This window comes from Anopheles bellator, chromosome 2, assembly GCF_943735745.2.
Source record: "Anopheles bellator chromosome 2, idAnoBellAS_SP24_06.2, whole genome shotgun sequence".
Lineage (NCBI taxonomy): Eukaryota > Metazoa > Arthropoda > Insecta > Diptera > Culicidae > Anopheles > Anopheles bellator.
In genome coordinates, this window is record NC_071286.1 from 41640346 (window position 1) to 41651148 (window position 10803).

The 10803-nt window shown below is 53.4% G+C and overlaps 1 protein-coding gene across 1 annotated transcript; it reads left to right on the forward strand.

Moving 5' to 3' along the window:
- Window positions 1–772: 772 nt before the first annotated feature.
- Window positions 773–1759, forward strand: LOC131210715 (uncharacterized). The gene is made up of 2 exons (XM_058203998.1): window positions 773–874; window positions 1142–1759. Exons 1-2 carry the CDS (start codon window positions 773–775, stop codon window positions 1757–1759), a joined length of 720 nt encoding a protein of 239 aa, XP_058059981.1.
- The last annotated feature ends 9044 nt before the right edge of the window (window positions 1760–10803 follow it).

The following is a 10803-nucleotide window of genomic DNA, read 5'->3' on the forward strand; positions in this document are numbered from 1 at the left end:
TGTTCATCAACCTTTTTCGACACAAGCCACCGAGAACAGCTCGAGCCAGCCCGAACAACCCAGGATACGGGTTGGGCCCGATGGGTGGAACCCGATGGGTGAGGCGAGGGGATGGAGAATGTAAATATTTGTGAATTGATTCCGGCCCCCGAAAAGGCACCACCGGACAGGAGACGAGAGAAAAAAACGGCCCAACATCCGGGCGCGCTTCGGACTCAAAAGCCACGGCTGGCCACGGAGCGAGCGAGAGAGAGAAAGCTCCAGGAAAGGCCCCCGCGAAGAAAGAAGGCCTCTACGCGCGTGTGTTTGTGTAGGTGTGTGCGGTTACTGTTGCGCCAGCGATCGTGGCCCCAAACCCCGGGAGGGGGAGGGGGGGGGGGTGGCCTCCCCAAGTCAGTAGCCGATCCGAGAGCTGGCCCGAGAGAAAGAAAGGCCCCGGGGCCCGGGACCAAGAAGAAAGGTGAAAAGGAGAGCAAGAAGAAAGAGAAAGAGAGAGAGAGAGAGAGAGAGAGAGAGAGAGAGAGAGAGAGCGGGAGAAAGCACCGTAGCGCCACCAGAGGCAGCGGAGAGAGGGCAATCCCGGGGATTCCGGGCGCTGCTTATAAACACCTCGGTAGCGTGAGGGAAATTGTCAATCCGTGTTTAGTTCCGTACCGGTGAGGAGCCTCAGAGAGCCAGAGAGCCAAGTCCGGATCGAAGTGACGCCGTAACGTAGAGTGTCGCGTGCCAAGCCTTTTTGTGTGTTGATCATCGCCTCACCGCCACCGCCACGATGAAGCTGTTAGTCTGTGTGCTGAGTGTGTGCGCCCTGGCCGCTGCCCAGGACTTCAAGGAGTGCCTGGACAAGGATTCGATCTCCTGCCTCCAGATGACGGTACGTGCCCCTAGTGAAACGCCCCAGTGTCGTAACGAAGTGTCCCCTGGTCCCGTAGTACGCCTTGGAGGTCCGTGAACTTGTCGTGATTGGTTCTGGTGAAGTTCCACTGGCTGTAGTGCCCCCCGACTGGCCCGAAAGCAATCAGACATGAGCTGGGGCGCACCGGTTGAGAAGTTGGCGTGTAGCAAAGTGGCGCGTTCCGCCCCCCGCCCTGAATTCCCGATTCCCGAGCCGATCACCAACGAATTCCCATTCTCTTTGCAGTTCTACCGCAAAGCGCGCGACTTCTTCGACCAGCCACAAATCAGCCTGGCCGGTGGGCTGTCGTTCGTGAAGGGGGCCGGCGCCCGGGACTCCCGCGCCTACGTCGACGCCGGTGCGCCGGTTGAGTCGGCCAACAGTGTGGAGACGCGCGAGGACGCCCTGGAGAACTACGTGTTCGAGCGGTCGGTCAGCTTCCTGCGGGAGCGCTCGCTCAACCTCGACATGGCCGGCGCCGCCCGCAGCCTGTCCTCCGTCATCCCGGACGAGGTCAAGGGCCAGATGCGCTCGATGGTGGCGGAAGCGCGCGGCAAGAAGAAGATCCTGAAGGCCCTGCTGCCGATCCTCGGGCTGGTGAAGCTGAAGATCGTCGGCCTGGCGCTGCTCGCCCTGCTCGGCATCGCGCTGATCGCCAAGAAGGCACTCATCGTGTCCGTTATCGCCCTCGTCCTGTCCAAGTTCCTCTTCCTGAAGAAGCTGCTGTCGAAGAAGGACGATCACGGCACCGCGTACCACGGCTCGTCCGGTGGCTGGGAGTCGAGCGGCTACGGTGACTACGGTTCCCACAGCCAGCCCGCCCACTCGATCGCCTACGCCGGCCACAAGCCCGCCCGGAAGTAACGCGACCGTCCGGCACGAGACACCCATCCCCTAATTTATTGACCGGTGGAGATCGGCGACGACGAGAGATTAATTTATTAACTTAGCCAATAGGATGAGGATGAGGAATTGGAATTTGTTCATTTGTTTTGTTGTGACCAGGTTTTGCTCTACCCTTACGCAAGGATGCCCACCACTAGACCACCGGAACCCGCACCAGGCCGTCAGAACACGTCTTAGCAACCATTTCCTCCCCCCCTTTCGGGGCGTCCCGGACCGGGCCTGAAAGGGGCCATCGATCCCGCGCGCGATCGAATCTCGACACCAAACCAACACACATACACCAAGCACCACCACTGATAGGCTGCGCGCGTACACTTACTGAGACTACTACCTACTACTACCACTACTACTACCACGACTCTAGTCTACTACCCTTACTTGGTTAAACGCTTCTGGCGGACAAGGCCGATCGAGGTAATTCGATCTGGCGTCCCTCGATCCCAGTAGTGGCGACGGTGCCGTCGCCCGAGTCGCGGACGTGCCCGGCTCGAAGCGAGTCGGGCCGCTCCGCATCGCAATCCCATCCGCGCCTTCTCATCTCAGCAAGCCCCGGAACTCCGCCGGGTGAAGGACCGGTTCGCCGTCTCCCTCTCTCTCTCTCTCTCTCTATCTCGCTCTGTCTCCCACTTTGGCTACCTTTTTCTGCCATCGTTCCCCGTAGAACCGAGATCTAGTCTTTCGCGCGTCCCGCACCGGGGCGCGTTCCCAAGACTTTTTTTTCACCGATCACCGGGGTGCGGCCATTATCGGCCAATCGGCCAATCGGTGGGGCCGGCCCGAAGTGGGTGCTCCGGCGGGGATCGGGCCCGTTAGGCGCCGCCCGCTCACGGTGCCCGGTAACTGTGAACGCCAAAAGCCGACACGCCGGCTAACTGTAACCCGGTGGCTGCGGTGGCCAATTACCGAAACCGTACCGATACCGGTGCCCCCCCTCCCCACAGGCCACAGGCCCCCATCCGCCCTCACACACGCACACCCACACACACAGACACACTAGCAGACACCACAGGCAGATGAGCTGGGAAACGCTAGGAAGCTGTAGACCTCGGAGAAGAGCCACCTTCGCACCGCAGTCCGAGCTGCGCGGGACACGCGCACGCACGCAAACACACCCACACACCGACCATTAAATTGTAAATAAGAGCAAGTGTGGAGAGAAAAGGCAGTGAGGAGCAAAAATCGAGCAGAAATCAGAGGAAATAAATGTGAAATGTGAAAAAATCAAAACACGCGCGCCATCGCGGACCGTCGTTTCCTTTCGAATTCACCGCAGAAACCGGAAACGCAATCGAAAGCGAAACACGCGCGGGGTTGACCTAATTTTTTTTTTCCTTTCTTTCTTTGTTGTTTTGTGCGAGGGAGAGAGAGAGAGAGAGAGAGCGAGAGCAACGCCCCCGAACCGATCCGATCGGCGGTGACACATTCGGTTGCCGTGCGGAACCGTGCGTGACAGGCTTCGCGCTCTCGGCGCACGACGAAGACGGCACCGTTAGGCCTCTGGCCCGGGATGGGGATGCCGCTTTCGGGCCGGCGGCCATCAATTACGGGTTGCCAGAGGGACCGGAAACCGGTCACCGGTCGACTAAAACCGACACCGAAATCCATAAATTTATTCATCCTGCGCTCCGCGGTCCACTCTGGGTCGGCTGTCAAAAGTATGTTAATTACGGGGGGGGGAGCAGAGGGAATGATTTTATTCCGGCCGAGGCCTCCGAGGCTGGCTTATTATCACTCCCGACGCGCCGCCATTATCATCATTATCTGACCGCGCGGTTTTGGGGTGCAGCCACCCAGAAAGCCCCGTTTGGCGGTGCACTTCCACTGGGCGATGCATCGGGAACGCCCGAGATTGGTTTATTGATTTATGCTACGCTCGGCTCCGATCGCCAAAACCTCTGGCGGCGGCTGCGGTCCGGCGAGCTAATGAGGCCATGGGACGAGATGCCCGCCGGCACAGGAAACGCTCGTAGCTGTAAATTCGGGTTTATCATCGTCGGGATTCTACTTAATTACATCCTCCGGCTCCGATCCGGGGGGCCAGCCACTGAGCGCGAAGCGGCAAGAAAAAGAAGCGAAGTGGCGTTGCACGTCCTGCGGCCAGTCGGCGCAGAGCGCGTATGTGCCCCACAACGGCGGTTACGTTATGCTTTCACCCGAACCCGAAAGCCGAAATGCAAAAACTTTCCCTTTTACCACGATCTGGAGCCCCCCAAAGTTCCGGCTCCGATCGACAGCCGGCAGAAGGGAGCAGAAAGGGGTATCTGCCACCCGCTGACACTTTGATTGATTTCTGGGATGCGGTGACACGCCCGTTACCGGAACCGTCTGTCTCAGGCCGCGGTGGTTTTATGTCAATAGTTTCGACGTAGCACGTAGTCTTGTTGAAACCAAATGTTGTCCAAGTTCGCCGCTTCGATTTTGCCGAAGAACCAATCAGCCAACATTTCTCGGTAGCGTACGCCATCGACCGTTACGGCGGTTCCTTTTTCATTTTCGAAGATAATTGGGCCGATGATGGCAACATCCGCACCGCAACAGTCACTCGCTTAAAGTTTTAAATATTTCCCCATTTTCGGCAAGCACACAGCGTCCCTTTTAGTTAATGTTAAATGTTTTACTAAATTGGTACAGTTTCCAGAATGAAGTTTGACGTTGCAAAAGTTAAGTAATCGAGGTAGTTTGAAATCCAAACACTTTTTGGACTACCCCGAACATTAAAAAACTTCAATATTATTCTCTTCCTTCCGAATTGAGTTTTAGCTATTCGACTGTTTTAGGCTAAGAAGTAATTGCAAGGTGTTACTATTATTTATTATAATTAAAACTCACACTGTGGGGCTACACCAAGCGTAACGTAATGATTTTGACATTAACGATTAATGCCAAACTGCTGCTGCGGCGCTGTCAAAACGTTTACGGCTCGCGCGAGGCGTAAACCCGAGCGTAATTATTTTTTTCATACGCTTTGCTTACAAACAGAGGATAATTTAAGTTATTATTTGCTGGTATAGCAACAAAATCGGAAAAAACAGAAAAAAATATTCAGAAATCAATTAATTTCTCTTCTATTTCTATTTTCTTGGACCAAAAACACGAACGTAAACACGTTTCACGTTTCGTTTTTATATTTTTGCTGCCACACGAAGCGTAAACGTTTTGACATTACAAATTAATTTTACGCTAGTTTTCACGCTTCGTGTAGCCCCCTAGACAGAGTCGTACTAAGCATCAACTTCAATTTTGAACTCAAGTTACTGCACTTCGAATTAACGTATTTCGGCTAGAAACCGATTAAACGGAGCTGCATAGACGATTGATCTACGAACGAACCACAATTGACAGGATAGTTGAGGCCGATATCTGTATTTATTCCAACCGACGTCCTTTCACAGTGGAGTTTGGTGCAATGGCAGAGTGTTATTGGCTTGATGAAAATGATGAGAGTCTCGGAGAGCTTCAAATCGCCGTTATTCTATTTCGTTTCAATGTTTGTGTCCTTTGGAATGTGTTTTCCGTGCCCCGCAGTGTGTTCCACATTGAAAAAGTTCCACTTCAAAAAAAATCGTTTTGCATCCATAGTGCTTGCAGTGTTGCATACTGTCTGGCGTTTAATTGTCCATTTCGAAACGCCGCTAGAGCTCTGCGCCGCTGACAGTTGGCATTCGAAAGTCATTAATCTAACCTCGAGTTCATAAATAGCGAGAAACCTAAACAAAAACCTTCAGCACTACTGGAAAAATTGGCAGGAAAAATGTAGTGAAAAGGCCCACGTTGGGCCGCAACGGCGTGGTGAGAAAACTTTTAATAAACGATTTCGGCCCCGTACGGCTGTCAAACGGCATTGGCAGGAGCAGTGATTGGGGATCCGAATGTTTTGCATATTTCCAATATAAACGTTGATTTTTCTGGGGACCGTAGGGCACCCGGCAGGGTTCGCTGGCTTACGAATGGATGCCCCCGTTCTGGCCCCTGATTGTCAGCGTCGGCAGCTAATCAAGCAACTTTATACATTATGGAAATCAATCGCTGAGCGAAGCGGACCGAAGCCAGGCCAGAGCCACGTGGAAACAAACAACCAAACCAAAGCGTTGACGCACCATTTTGTGTGCAAAATATACATCAATCCGTGGTCCCGTGATTTGTTGGGGGCGAAAGTGCCAAACTTATCATTTCTTAATTTTCCATCTCATCACACCCCGGCCGGATGCCATCTGTGCGGACACGATGTGGGCCAATGGCATCGAAAGTGCTCGGGCGCCGCCAGCTGCAAACGAATCCGTGCACCGCCCCCTGATGCGGCCGACTGTCAATGTGAGCATTTATTACTTTTATTTTTTGCACCCCACCGAGGTCCCGAGAGCGAGGAATGCGGCGGCGTGGCGGCATCCCGTCACACGCCAAATGAATACTAAAAACGAAACGAAACTATTTCATAGCCCGTAGCCCGTCGGTTTCTCCCATCGCGGCAAAGGGCCTCCAATGCACTTCGGTGCCGTTTCCTGCCTCGACGCCGCGAACCACAATTACCGCGGCCGGGTCGGGAAGGTTGTTGTAACAATCGCGGTGCGGATGCATCGAGACCGGCCCGGGGGAACCGGGCGCGACCACAAACGACCCGGGAAACTTCAGCCGACTCAAATGTAACGGAATTCCAGGTTGTTAGATGCAACGATAGCTGCCGAGCTGGTGGCCCGGCCATTAAACTGCTTCATCATCTGGAAGCGATCGCTGGAAGCTCTTGGCGGTCGGTCCGGTGGGTGCCCGTTCCGGCCGTGAGTGGACAGAATCCATTTAATTTTGGACTTGACATGGCTCCTTGCCGCGCGAATCGATTAAGGCAAGCGGGTGGCCATTTCTTGAAGGACAATTCGGTCGCCCCGTCTATCCTTGGTCCGGGAGTCCAATGTCTGGGGTCTTGGACACTGCCTACCGCTGACGTCAGTATCCAGGGCCCGGATGGAAGGCAAATGAACTCAATTCTCTCACTCTCTCACTCTCTCTCGCTCTCTCTCGCTGACTATCGGCAACCGACAATTTCCCTCCACGCGCAGACTTTTCTCCAGTTTTCTGCATACGAACCCCGAGCGAAATGGCACACACATTCGAAGCAATCGTATCCTGATCACCACCGGGGGCGAGAGCGGACACGCGCGTATTAGAAAGCACTCCAATAGATAAAATGCTGCGATGGCCGGCCGGTGGCCCGTAATTGAATTGCCGGCAATTATTCACACTCCACTTTCGAAACCGCCTTTTTGTAGCACATCAACTGACCGATGGGGCGATGGGGCCACCGATCCGGCCGCCCAATGGTCAGATGCGATTAACGTTTGCTCCACGCCGCCGCCGCCGCCTCGCCGGCTGGTCAAGTTCGTCCACCCGGGCGTTCCACAGTTTGACAGGCAGGCCTCCTTAAAGTCCTGTAAAGTACGGTCACGGGTTTCCGGTGCGCCCTCAGGTGGCCACGTGGTACGCGATGGGTGTTCTGGGTTTTCCTGGGGGGGTTGACCCAAAACAAAGGCTCCCCACGCGGAGCGCAGGAAACGACGTCATTAAGGCCAGACCTTCCACCGAGACCTTCGGCGAAGTCCCCCTTAAATTATGGGTGTCTTAATTATGCTTCGATTTCCGAATCGGCCGCCCCAATCAGCGTGTCATTAGTGTCATCCCTGGCCGACCGTTTGGTTAGGTGACCCATTTCGACGCGACCGTGCGGTTCCCGGTGGGGGGGCTACCGACACATCGGCGTATCGCTTCCGGTGAAAGTACCACCGGCCACCGAAACCCAACCTCCGGCAGCTGGGAGCTCCGTGGACCACCGCCAGCCGAAAGCTGGCAGCGAGGCGAAGGGCGAAATAAAAACCCGGCGCCCATTTCCAGCGCATTTCTGGCGTGTTGGGTGACGTCTCCGGACTCCGGACTCCCAAGGAAACCGCAAGAAAGTGAAACCAGTCGCTCGATTAGAAACGCACTTGGGAGTTTAATTACTTTCCCAGCCTGCCCCAGGTACCTGGCGACCCGGGTCGGCCCTGGTGGGTCGTAAAGTAGAAGGAATCGCCCTCGGGGAAGTGGTTCCCTTTGATTTCGGGACGGGTCCACGGTTCCCACAGGTCCACCAGGCTCTATTTTGGTGTATCGCAATGTAGAATCGAATTGGGCCGCCCGAAAGGTATCGCCGCAGGTTTCCGTTCTGATTGCGTTTGATCCTTTGCCGGGAGCGCTCACTGCACACTTCCCGAGCTGTGTACAATTCAATGACCTTTCACTCCCGACCGGACCGGCCTGCGACTCCGCCTTTCCGACGGTCCATTAATCATCACGATTCGCTCCACCGAACTCCCTCCTTTGGGGGGAGCTCAAATTGCCCGCTCGACTGACCCGGCGCTTCCGACGGAAGCCACCGGGGCCAGGAAGGTTGGACAAAGATTTTCTCACTTCGTGCCCCCCACCCGCGGGGTGTGCTGTGGTCAGTTTAGGGAGCACAATTAACCGAGAGCGAAAGTGCGAAGCGGAGGAGGAGTGCGAAACGGGGTAACGACGTGGGTTTACTTTTTGCCCCGTGTGTGCCCGGACCTGGACCCGGCCTTTTTATGCTTCCTCCCTGCTCCAGGCTCCAGGTGTTTTGGAGCCTCCGGGGGTTCCGGGGGCTTCGGATGGAGAAATAGAAAGGGAACGACGGTATTGACGCCACGAAGGTTTACCGAGTGCGGTGCCGGGGCTTTTTACTTTCATTTTCCATCATCAGTCGGCGCGCGCATGATAAATCTGTGGAAAAGCCGCGGCGGTGTGGAATGCCGGACAGGGGTCCGCGCGGCCAGTGTCCAGCGGGTGGAAAAGTGAATGTGCAGCAGCTGCGATTAGAATGGCGAGCTCGGTGTCGGTGGCTTTCTTCACTTTCCTCTTCTCGGTGCGGACCTCCAAATATCCTCCATTTCCTGTATCGATTGGGCTTCAAACAGACAAACGAACGAAGTCAGACGTCTGGGACTCTGGTAGGACTGAAGAGAGTCTACGTCTATTGCTCATAATGCCCATCAGACCAGAGTTGTCGATCAGACTAGATCCAGCAGTAGTATCTCGGGGTCCTTTTCCTGATGCCAAAATCAATCTAGTGAGATCTAGAGAGAGATTTTCCATGAATAGCGGGGAAACCAAAAAAATATTCCAGGTTTAAAAGTATGAAACCAGTTTACATTTCGGTTTTATATTTTAAACCTGCCACACGAAGCGTAAACGATCTGACGTTCCACCTAAACAACCTTATGTTCCACCCTATTATGAAACTCGAACTCGAAACTCGATCGTTGGAGTGAACACAGTAAGAGAGAGAGCAGAATACAACAAGCGAGAAGGCAGAAAGAGAAATCTTTAGCAAAATGAACTCAAATGAACGTTCGAGTGAACTTTTTGTTCGAGTTCGATTTTGGTAATGGACCCCTTTGACCGTCTCAGGCAAATGATTTCATGTCGAAAAGAAATAGTTTGCAACTTATCTTTGAACAGAATATATGTACCAGAATATAACGTTTTGCGAGGATCATTGGTTTTCTACTACCTACTAAAGAAAACTGCTTCAGAATCACATCAAATGATTGTCGAAGCTTACGGTGATCACGCTCTTGCAAGATCGCTGTGCTTTGAGTGGGTCCTAAAATTTAAACACACAATTTCATACTTTAAGACCTTGTATACGGAAGGTCTTTTGTTAATTGAGACTATTTCCGATACAAATTGAGCCTTAGGTACAAAGACAACGGCAACATTCTGTTCTGATTTAAAGGAGTTTCCAGCAAGTTTGCGGCGGGTCAAAACAGGTATTACTGTACCACTAGAAGGGGTACCGACCGAACGCAACCACAACTAAGAGCAACATTGTAAACCAATTGGCACCCGACGGTTGACACACAACTTTGTTTGTACAGGCTCCGGAACTACAAGAAGCAACTTGCGGAAAGGTCTGGATTATTTCTCTGGACCTTTTCGCAAGTTGCTTCTTGTAGTGGTTGCTTTATTGGGGTGTAAGTAGAGTTCAACAGTTCATACCATTTCATGTCTGTTAAAGAAATTCTCGTGTTGAAGCTTGTGTTTGCGAATAAATAACACATAACACGCGAGCAAATAACGCAAATAACACAGAATAAAACAATAGCCAAGGACAAAGAAAAATTGGGTTCAAAGACCAATATTTGAACTTGGAATCTTTACTCATCAGACGGAACAGAGTTTTCAGAACTAATTTTAGAAGAAACTTCATGTCTGTTCTGAACTTTCAATTCTCTGACGTCAGGCACAAACTCACGGCAAAGATTAGAATTTGTTCGTGGATTCAGTTGGAGCCCCACACAATAACTTTATTTCAGGAGTGTACTTGTGCTGACTCAGGATTCCTCACTTGTCAAACTTGGAGCTGCTATTGATCCCAAATCTAACGAGCGCCAATATCGACCCCCGTTTTCACGATAAGCACACAGTGCAAGTGGCATGATAAAAGTAAACGAGAAAGGGGCCCACCAAGGCCCCATGTTCGTTGCGGTACCCCCTTAGCGATGATGCGGGCTGTCACTATCTTCATCTACCTTTCTTCCGGCTTTCTCACGTCACAGCCAACCCGGTTCGTCGTCTCTACCGCAGCCCCAACAAACGACCCTCGCAGAGCATGGGGTCGTGCGGGGATTTCCGCGCGCTCCGAGAGGCACTCCAAATCGGAAAAGTCTCGGAAAAAGGTGGCGCGGCGTGGCGTGAGAAATTGCACATCCTCCGGGCTCGACGTGGCGACGAAAGCAACGTCCATCCGCTTACATCAGAGAGGGGGACCGCCGGGCGTAGGCCAGCCAACGGCCCGCCATCAAAGCCCGTATCTCGCCGGTGTCAGCCGCGGAAGTCCATAAACGGGAGTTGCGAGCCCTCGGGGATCCGTTCCAGACCTGTGCCCGGACTCGTTTGCCGCCATGCCGGTTGTCCCGCCATAAACGCTTATCTTCGCTTAGCGCGAGGGACACCTT

What these genes read in the sequence shown, in the direction of transcription:
- LOC131210715 (XM_058203998.1), top strand. Translation starts at nt 773, where the DNA reads ATGAAGCTGTTAGTCTGTGTGCTGAGTGTGTGCGCCCTGGCCGCTGCC. An exon ending in TCTCCTGCCTCCAGATGACG is followed by an intron (nt 875 to 1,141) that starts GTACGTGCCCCT and finishes TTCTCTTTGCAG; the next exon opens with TTCTACCGCAAAGCGCGCGA.